This window comes from Salvelinus sp. IW2-2015, unplaced genomic scaffold (assembly GCF_002910315.2).
Source record: "Salvelinus sp. IW2-2015 unplaced genomic scaffold, ASM291031v2 Un_scaffold2027, whole genome shotgun sequence".
NCBI classification, from domain to species: Eukaryota; Metazoa; Chordata; class Actinopteri; order Salmoniformes; family Salmonidae; genus Salvelinus; species Salvelinus sp. IW2-2015.
In genome coordinates this window covers 111,263-122,530 of record NW_019943374.1, presented here as the reverse complement: position 1 = coordinate 122,530, position 11,268 = coordinate 111,263, and the positions used below count along the sequence as shown (strand labels likewise).

General features: G+C 45.7%; 1 protein-coding gene across 1 annotated transcript in view; it reads right to left on the bottom strand.

The window, feature by feature from the left end:
* LOC112072757 (guanine nucleotide exchange factor VAV3-like) overlaps positions 1 to 11,268 on the bottom strand; it is an 88,470-nt gene that overhangs the window by 13,460 nt on the left and 63,742 nt on the right. The window contains exon 3 of the mRNA XM_070439916.1: positions 6,912 to 7,038. Within this exon, the coding sequence (XP_070296017.1) occupies positions 6,912 to 7,038 (127 nt within the window). The remainder of the gene's footprint in view (positions 1 to 6,911; positions 7,039 to 11,268) is intronic.

Here is an 11,268-nt window from a genome sequence, read left to right as displayed (position 1 = left end):
CTTCTCTCCTCTCTAGTCCCTCCTACCCTCCCCCTCCTCTGCTTCTCTTGTCCCTTCTTCCACCCTCCCCTCGCCCCTCTCTCTCTTGTCCCTCTCCACCCTCCCTTCCCTCTCTCTCTCTCTCTTCTCTCTGTTCCTCTCCCCTCTCTCCTGTCCCTCTCCACCCTCCGCTTCCCTCTTCTCCTTGTCCCTCTCACCCTCCCCCTCCTCTCTCTCTTGCCTCTCTCTCCTCCCATCCTCCCCCTCTCTCTCTGTCCCTCCCCCTCTCTTCTCTCTTCTGTTCCCTTCCAACTCTCCCCTCCCTCACCCCTTTCTCTCTCTCTCTCTCTGTCCTCTCCACCCCCCCTCTCTCCCTCACCCCCTTTCTCTCTCTCTCTCTGTCTCTCTTCCACCCCCTCTCTCTCTGTGTCCCTCTCTCCTCCCTCCCCACCCCCTCCTCTTCTCTCTGTCCTCGCCACCCTCCCCTCCCTCTCTCTCCCTCACCCCCCTTTCTCTCTCTCTCCCCTCTCTGTCACGCGCTGGGATGTGATAAGCTACAAACTCTCATCCCGTCTGACACCTAAAGGTCCAAAGACAAGGGTTGACACCGCTGCCCAAGTGCATCACAGAATCCCCACTGACTTCCGATACCCTTGGGATGGGCTAAGCTGTTGAGATCATTTCCTTATTTCATTTCTAGCCAGATATCTCTCTCTCTCTCCGCCTCCCTTCCTTTGTCTCTATATCTTTCTCTCTCTCGCCTCCTTTCTTTGTCTCTATATCTCTCTCTCGTGCTGGATGTGAGAAGCTTCAAACCAAATACTACACACTCCACAACCAACACACACATGTCCATTCATGGCCACCAGGCAGCTACACTGCACGCACGCTACTGCACGCACGCACGCACGCACGGCACACAGCACGCACACAACACACACACACACACACACACACACACACACGCACACACACGCACCCATACGCACGCACGCTACGCCACGACCACACACACACACACACACACCACAACACACCACACACATCACACACACCACACACACACCACACACACACCACACACACACCACAACACCACACACACACACAGACACACACACACCACACACATCAGTGCCAGCCATTATTATTTAGTCTGACAGTAGTAAAGCTGTTAACAGCATCTCAGAAGGCTTGTCACAGAACTGAGAAGGAACGCATATGAACTCTCTAAACCAAAATGCAGACATGAATATCATCTTTCTCCTCTCTGGAAACTTCACACCACTTCTTCAACAACACCTCTCTTCCCTGCACCGTACAACAACTACCCACTTCCTTTTCAATACCAAAAACAGACATCACAGTTTTAGTTCTCAACAGAGCACACACACAAACAGCTGATAGGTCTTCACACTCTTACCTAGTTACAAGGAGGGCTGTGCTACAGTGTCATGTTGTCTAGTTACAAGGGGGGCTGTGCTACAGTGTCATGTTGTCTAGTTACAAGGAGGGCTGTGCTAGTGTCATGTTGTCTAGTTACAAGGGGGGCTGTGCTACAGTGTCAAGGAGGGCTGTGCAGTGTGTACAGTCTCAACTTACTTCCCTGTCCACAGATTGGCTGTGTTCCTAAGTATTCTACATACAACTAAAGTATAAGTAGCTACAGGCCTTCAGGGAGTTTATTTTCCAATACTTTTGGTCAGAATTTGTCACACAAAAAGTTTCAATATATGTTGAGTAATCGATGAAGTTTGTGGGTTCAATATGAAACTGTTGATGGGTGTTTCATACTGACTGTAGGCCTACATAAATCCCCGGTCGGTGTACATATTGTATTTATTTAACCAGGAAAGTCAGTTTAGAACAAATTCTTATTTACAATGACTGCCTACCCTGGCCAAACCCAGATGATGCTGGGCCAATATGGGACACCCAATCACAGCCAGTTGTAATACAGCCTGGAATTGAACCAGGGACTGCAGTGACACCTTTGGCACAGAGATGCAGTGCCTTGGGCCGCAGTAGGTTTTGTAATATCTGTATTCTTTTATTTAACTAGGCAAGTCAGTTAAGAACAAATTCTTATAAACAATGACGGCCAGTGGATTAACTGTCTTGTTCAGGGGCAGAACGACAGATTTATACCTTGTCAGCTCAGGGATTCGATCTTGCAACATTCCAGTTACTAGTCCAACGCTCTAACCACCATTCCACTAGGCTACCTGCCGCCCCATCTSTATTTGCATGTGGAGCCCTGGAATCATCCTCTCCCTTTCATCTCATTCTAATCTCTCATTCTATCTCATCTGCATAACTGCTACGTAATCCATGTAACCGTGGCGATATATTGTTGTTGTTCCAGACATGACTGGCAACCCGTAACCGATGAGAAGATACGCTGCTGTAATCCAGCCTGGTGATTGGCTCATGCCTCTGAGGTTGTTGCTTGGAGATTGATGCTAGGTATTGAAGTACAGTTCATCAGTCCCCAAACAGGAAGCTGACAAGTAACCAGTGTCATTGACATTGAGATAATTTTACTGTGATAATGTCAAAGACATACTGTAGCCACTACTCTATACATCCCCATGTCCTCTAGTCCATTCCCTTACCTGTCTAATTCCCCTTCGAAACTCATGATTGAAATACTATCCCACGTTTTACACTCCTCTGCAGGATAATGTGAAATAAAATGGTACAACTGGTTTCTCAGAGGGGCCTTTTGGGTGAAAATACGGACTAAGACTTTAGCCCCAAGCGACGTTACCGTACTTCTGTTTCAGAGAATAAATTCAGCTTCCGGTAGATGTAGACAAGACTGACATCATAAGAGTTAGCATCCTGAACAAATTATAAATATATATATCATATCCTTAACGTTCAGTACAGTAGAAATCCATATGTACATTCCTGTATGGTTTCCAGTCCTATAGGAGTCTTTGATCCTGTAGTATTGAGTATGAGTGGAGAGCCCAGAGGCACATGTGTCTGAAAGAGATGACGGGCCGGCTAAGTGGCTAAGTGGCTAAGTGGATCCCAATAGGTCCAATATATGGACTGCAAGGTGACATCACAGAGTCAAATACAAATGCAGAGTGTTATGTTGAAGTCTAAATCTAGTCTTTCTCGGCAGGCTCAGGGCGCTCCACGCGTTCTGTGAGAAGAGACTTGTCGAGGTCAGACTTTTGTCATGAAAAAACAGATCTGACCCCTCCACGATATACAGTCAAAACTACATCCATTCCCATGTTTGGGAAAGTCTGTCCACACCACGGTTAGGAATTTGCTACTAGTTTATGAGATCACAGAAATCCTCCCGATTTTCACACACACACAGAAGAAACAGAGCGGCCATTGACTGTAGACACATGTAGTACTGTAGAGCCTATTGGGCGTGATTGGGTACAGTACCACTGTAGACACATGTAGTACTGTAGAGCCTATTGGGTGTGATTGGGTACAGTACCACTGTAGACACATGTAGTACTGTAGAGCCTATTGGGCGTGATTGTGTACAGTACCACTGTAGACACATGTAGTACTGTAGAGCCTATTGGGTGTGATTGTGTACAGTACCACTGTAGACACATGTAGTACTGTAGAGCCTATTGGGTGTGATTGGGTACAGTACCACTGAATGTGTTGTTTTTTATCTAACTAGGCAAGTCAGTTAAGAACAAACTCTTATTTACAATGACGTTCTACCCCGGGCGACGCTGGGCCAATTGTGCACCGCCCACTATGGGACTCCCAATCACAGCCGGATGTGATACAGCCTGGATTCGAACCAGGGACTGTAGTGACGCCTCTCGCACTGAGATGCAGTGCCTTGGAACGCTGCGCCACTCAAGAGCCTGATTGGTAGAACAGACACGTGTTAACATCAAAGATGTTTCCTCTTTTGTAAACGTCTCGGACACAAAACAAAAATACTCCATGAGTTGCATTTTCTATTACTGGTAAACAAGCGATGGAAATATTTTTGTTCATATTAATTTTGTCTTTCGAAATATGAGGGAACTACCATAACAAATGTACGAAAAAGAAAGTATGAAAAWGTATGCACTCACTGACTGTAAGATGCCCTGGATAAGACTGTCTGCTAAATGACTCAAATGTAAAGAATGTAAAGGGTGACATGGATCTTGTGAAATTATTATGAGGAAGGAAAACTTGTGAAACCCCAAACCAAATCCTCAAAACTGAGGAAGGCTTTTACCATTGTAACAGCAAAAGTAGCCATTTTTGTTTTTAAAGGCACACAGTAAGTCATTGTAGACAAGCGTTAAAGAAAACACATTTAGTTTTATGTCAAGACAATTAATTTAAAAAAAAACTTCCCTGGAACTCTTAGATACCGTGTAAATATTCTGGGACTAATTCAGGGTACAAAGTACCGGCCCATTTGGACTGGAACGTTTCGTGTCCAGTTCTCTTCCAAATACACCTCTATTCTCTGGATTATTTCACTTGTAATCAAAGTTAAACATGAATGATTTAATCAATACCCTGTTGTTGATGGAGATATCAGGTGAGAGCGTATTTACTAAGATATGTAGGCAGTGAAGATGGTTTATATAATGTGTATTATCATTAGGACCTTGACTTTGGAATGAGAAGAGGGATTTTGGGTGTAGTTATGTTGTGTGTTGTTTGGTAGTGTGTGTGTGTGTGTGGTGTGTGGTGTGTGTGTGTGGTGTGTGGTTGTTGTGTGTAGTGGGTGTGTTGTGGGTGATGTTGTGTGTTGATGTGCTTGTGTGTGTGTGTGTGTGTGTGTGTGTGTGTGTGTGTGTGGTGGTGTGTTGTGTGTAGATTGGTAGATAGCTGCATACAGAGAGTATATTCCATAAAATCCTGGTCGGTGTACATGATTGGACAGACATATTGACAGACAATACCCACTCCTCCGGCCACCACTGGTAATCAAATTACAGGACGTTCAAATCAGCCCTTACAACACAGCTAAAATGTACAAACATCACGACACAGACAAATCCACACAACACACACATCAACACAACACGACACTCTCCCACACATCACACACACACAACCCCCATTCTTAACCTGCTGCAGCATGCTGCCAAAAGACTCAGTGCAGAGAACACATCAGTACTCTGCAGGGTGAAAGAAGCCAGACTGCTGCTGGTTGAGATGTAACACCAATGGAACCCGTCGCTAAAGTTAACTCTGGAGATCTGTCTCTAAAAGACGATCAGAAAAGCAAAAGTTCCCAGTGAGTATCCCACGTGTGTCCGGCTGGACTTGATCATTTAAAGATGAAGGAGAGCAACGTCGCTCAATCAAAGATTTCAGTGGAACATATATTTTCTAGATGTTTGGAGGACGCTGAACTTGTTGAAGATGAACTCGTGGAGAATTAACCAAGAGCGAAGCCAGCAGAGAGCAAATGGAGTCTGAGTATAAAAGATACAGAGTGTTAAATAAGTATAGTCTGAGTAGAGAGATACCGGAGTATTAAACGCAGATATAATCAGGGTATAAAGATATCAGAGTATTAAATAAGCAGATCGTGCTGAGTAGAAGAAATACTAGATGATTAAAGAAAGTGTCGGTCTGAAATAAGGAGAGGAGCAAGTTAGAGAGGAAGTCACTGTGTCTCCTCCCCGCTCAGTCAGACCCTGCTCCTCTTGCCTGCAGGTGTCATTTGGTTAGCTAGCAAGAACTTGAACGACATTACCATTTAGCATATTCTCTTGCGTTCCGCAAATTCACTCTGGCTATCTTCTCTGGACACACAGGCCAGTTCAAAGTGAATGATGTTCAGGCCCTACTGCTTAACGCACAGTCAGTTCAAAAGTGTGACAGCCCTACTGCCTGTAAACCACACAGCCCAGCTCAAAGTGAATGATGACAGCGGCCTCACTGCCTGTAAAACACACAGTCCAGTTCAAAGTGAATGATGACAGCCCATTCCTGTAAACGCACAGTCCAGTTCAAGTGAATGATGAAGGCCTACTGCCTGTAAAGCACATCCAGTCCATCAAAGTGAATGAAGTCAGGACCCTAAAAACTGCCTGTAAACACACAGTCCAGTTCAAAAGTGAATGATGACAGGCCCTACTGCCTGTAAACCACACAGTCCAGTTCAAAAGTGAATGATGACAGGCCCTACTGCCTGTAAACACACAGTCAAGTCAAAGTGAATGATGACAGGCCTACTGCCTGAACGCACTAGTCCTTCAAAGTGAATATGACAGCCACTTCCTGTAACACACAGGTCCAGTTCAAAGTGATGATGTCAGGCCCTACTAGCCTGTAACGCACAGTCCAAGTTTCAAAGTGAATGAGTCAGTCCCTACCGCCTGTAAATCACACACAGTCCAGTTCAAAGTGAATGATGTCATGCCTGTGGTGGCAAAGGGCTTGTTTGCATAAAGGCCTACTGTAGCCGATGGCTATGGCTAACTGGTAGCTCGATTGGCTATGGCTACTGTAGCTCTGATTGGCTATGGCTACTGTAGCTCTGATTGGCTATGGCTACTGTAGCTCTGATTGGCTATCCGGCGCACCGGTCTGTGTGAGACTCCAGTATTGTGACAAGACAGATGTTTAATTAGGTTTATTACTGCAGTGTGCCTATTCACGCCCTAAAAGCATGGGCGTCTCCCACTCTATATTACTATAGAATTTTCACAAATGCCTTAGTATACGTCAAGAATTTATGAAAACGTGAAAATGACCATATCTACCGTAAGTGCTCTCTTGTCAGTTCTTCCTGAGGTATTAGGTATTAGATATTAATACGATTTCATGTTGCTAAAATGCTGTCAGTTCCACTTTAAGGAGAGAAGTGGGAATACACATGCTGAATCCATACATACTGCAGGCCTACGTACAGAGATAACACATTCTTCTAATCAAACACAAAGACATAATGTTGTGCAGCATATAACACACACACACACACTGTGTTGCAATCTGTCTTTGGGCCGTTCGTTTAGTTTGAAGATAATTTCCTTTCCCTCCTGGATGTTTCCTGCTGCAGGGAGATGAGACGATTCCCTCCCCAGAGACAAGGCTCTCATCTGGGGCCTGGGAGAGAGGAGAGGAAAGGAGAGGAAATGAGAGGTGGCGAGGATAGGAGAGGAAAGAGGACAGGCGATGAGAGGATAGGAGAGGAGAGAGAAGGAGAGGAGATTTTGCTGGAGCAGCAGACCGACTGGGTACTATTTGTTATTTKTTTTTTATTTAACTGGGTAAGTCAGTTAAGAACAAATGCTTATTTAAAATGACGACCTACCCCGGCCAAACCCTAAGGACAATGGGCCAATTGTGCGCCGCCCTATGGGACTCAGCCTGGAATCGAACCAGGGTCTGTAATGACGCCTCTAGCACTGAGATGCTGTGCCTCAGACCGCTGCACCACTCAGTAGCCCCAGAAGAGCACAGCTACTAGAGCAGAGCTGGGGAGGAGGTCCCTGTTCAGCTTTCTGTGTCTCTGTCTGTGTCTCTGTCTCTGTCTGTGTCTCTGTCTCTGTCTGGGTGGTGTGTTGATGTGTAGATTGGTAGTAGGTTAGTCTGTCATAGGCGTAGAGAGTATATTCCATAACCAATCCTGGTCGGTGTACATGATTGGACAGACATATTGACAGACAATACCCACTCCTCCGGCCAACCATGGGTAATGTCAAATTACAGGGACGTTCAAATCAGCCCTTACATACACAGCGGCTAAAATGTACAACACAATCACGGGACACAGACAGAATCCACACAACACAACAGTCAGACACAAACACGGACCTCCTCCGGCTACACAAGTCACACACACAAACCCCATCTTAACCTGCTGCAGCATGCTGCCAAAAGACTCCCAGCTGCAGGAGAACACATTCAGTACATCTGCAGGGTGAAAGAAGCCAAGACTGTGCTCGGTTGAATGTTAACACCAATCGGGAACACCGTCGTAAAGTTAACTTCTGGAGATCTGTCTCTAAAAGACGATCAGCAAAAGCAAAAGGTTCCCAGTGATATCCACACGTGTGTCGGACGGACTTGATTCATAAAGATGAAGGAAGCAACGTGACCAATCCCAAAGATTTCAAGTGGATAACATAATTTATCTACGAATGTATTGGAAGGACGCTGAATTGTTGAAAGATGAACTCGTGGAGAATAACCAAGAGCGAAGCCAGCAAGAGCAAAAGATGGATCTGAGTAATAAAAGACTACCAAGAGTGTTAAAATAAGTATACGGTCTGAGTAGAGAGATCACCGGAGTATAAACGCAGATATAATCAGGGTATAAAGATACAGAGTATTAAAGCAGATCGTGCTAGTAGAAGAAATACTAGATGATTAAAGAAAGTGTCGTCTGAAATAAGGGAGGAGCAAGTTTATGAGAGAGAAGTCACTGTGCTCTCCTCCCCGCTCAGTCAGACCCTGCTCCTCTTGCCTGCAGGTGTATGTTGGATTAGCTAGAAGAACTTGAACCGCACATTACCATTTAAGCATATTCTCTGCGTTCTCGCAAATTCACTCTGGCTATCTTCTCTGGACACACAGGCCAGTTCAAAAGATGAATGATGTTCAGGCCCCTACTGCTTAACGGCGGCACAGTCTCAAGTTCAAAAAGTGAATGACAGCCCTACTGCCTGTCAAACCACACAGCCCAGCTCAAAGTGAATGATGACAGGGCCTACTGCCTGTAAATACACACAGTCCAGCTTCAAAGTGAATGAGACAGCCCATCTCCTGTAAGTACGCACAGTCCATTCAAAGTGAATGAATGACTAGGCCTACTGCCTGTAAAGCACACAGCTCCATCAAATGAATGAGTCAGGAACCCTAAAATACTGCTGTAAACACACAGTCCAGTTCAAAAGTGAATGATGACAGGCCCTACTGCCTGTAAACCACACAGTCTTCAAAGTGAATGATGACAGGCCCTACTGCCCTGTAAATATCACACAGATCAGTCAAAGTGAATGATGACAAGGCCTACGCTGAACGCACAGTCCTTCAAAGTGAATGATGACAGGGGCGCCACCTTCCTGTAAGACACACAGGTTCCAGTTCAAAGTGATGATGTCAGGCCCTAACTAGCCTGTAACGCACAGTCCAAGTTTCAATAGTGAATGAGTCCAGTCCCTACCGCCTGTAAACACAACAGTCCAGTTTCAAAGTGAATGATGTCATGCCTGTGGTGGCAAAGTGAGCGGGGATTGTTTGCATAAAGGCCTACTGTAGCCGGAATCGGTATGGCTACTGTAGTCGATTGGGGCTATGGCTACTGTAGCTCTGATTGGCTATGGCTACTGTAAGCTCTGATTGGCTATGGCTACTGGTAGCTCTGCATTGGCTATGGCGCACCGGTCTGTGTAGACTCCAGTATTGTGACAAGACAGATGTTTAATTAGGTTTATTCTGCAGTGTCCTATTCACGCCCTGTGTGTGTGTGTGTGTGTGTGTGTGTGTGTGTGTGTGTGTGTGTGTGCTCCTGCTTGATGAGCCCCAACTGATCCCTCAACAGCAGTAAGATCCAAGCAGCCACATGTCATGCTGTGTGACATCACCGTGGCACATTGTTGTCCAGGGATGTTTCAGTGTTGTAAAGGGTGCGTAACTGGTGGCAAGGAAGTCAGACGCAGGAGAACAGAACTAGGTAATAGCCGGAGCAGTTTAATACCAAAACCAACGGCATCAAGAAAATAACAACTTGGGTACAAAACCCGACGCGCKCCAGTCCACATGTGCACAAGCACTTACAAACAAACAATACCACACAATACCACACAAGACAAGGGGGGAACAGAGGGTTAAATACACAACACGTAATGAGGGAATGAAAACCAGGTGTGTGGGAAAACAAGACAAAACAAATGGAAAATGAAAAGTGGATCGGCGATGGCTAGAAGGCCGGTGACGTTGACCGGCGAACACCGCCCGAACAAGGAGAGGAACCAACTTCGGCGGAAGTCGTGACAAGTGTTTTAACACTGGGGGGAAAAAAGCTTCATATTTTTGACTTCAGATGAGTCCTCCAGTATCAAGCTAACTCATACAACATACAGATTATACTCCTATAGGATAATCTCAAAAAGATTATACTCCCATAGGCTAATCTCATACAGATTATACTCCTATAGGCTAATCTCATACAGATTATACTCATATAGGCTAATCTCATACAGCATACAGATTATACTCCTATAGGCTAATCTCATACAGCATACAGATTATACTCCTATAGGCTAATCTCATACATCCTTAACACTGTTAGACATCAACACGTATTTTCCCCCTCAGTGGGGATCACAGTGTATTGTGAGCATAACTAATTGTAGTGTGTGAGCTTGAATTTGAAGCCCTTTGGAAAGCAACACAGTACTCAAAAGGACATTGTCTATAGTGTCAGCTGGACATACCCTCTGTCTCAGCCTCAGTGGGGTTTCTACACACACACAGACAGAGAAAACACACGATGGAGACATTGTAAATGCAAAGAAACTCGAGAAAACGGTCCTGCCGCCACACACACACACACACACACACACACACACACACACACACACACACACAGATACACACGCTGTGAAGAAAGTGTCGAACAACATACCCCATGTCATCACATCCAGTGTGATTTCCTAACACGGCTACACAGTGCAGTGCACACACACATATACACACATACACACACACACACTCACTGAGTAGAGAGATCAGACCATGCCACTGTCTGTCTGCCTGCCTGTCTGTCTGTCTGTCCGATAGCTTGGCCACGTGGCGCACGCTGTCCCCTAAGTATCCATTACCCGGCAGCTGTCATCTGATACCCAACCCTGAGCATCCATAGGCCTGGCCGGGACGTGGAGAGGACTCGATGAAGGGCACTCCACTGCCACAAGCAGAAATAGAGAGGGAGCGCGGGGAAGAGAGAGATAAGCAGAGAGAAAGGGAGAGATAAATGGGAGAGAGAGAATGAGAGAGGGAAAGAGAAAGACAGAGAGACAGAGAGACAGAGAGAGAGAGGGAGAGCAGATATTGATTGTCTTCCTCTTCAGTGAATACGATATAGAAATCCTTTGGTGAAGCAGATTAATCCACCACCACTCTCCTCTCCTCCTGAGGGCTGGTTCACAGTCTCTTTGGGTTCCTACATGGTTTCTGAACCAGCTGAGTTCACAGTCTCTTTGGGTTCTACATGGTTTCTGAACCAGCTGAGTTCACAGTCTCTTTGTGAGGAGGGAGGCAGCAGGGCAACTTTGGTCTCATCAAAGAGAAAGAGATGAGGGGGGAGAGAAAGAGAGAGAGGAGGGAGGA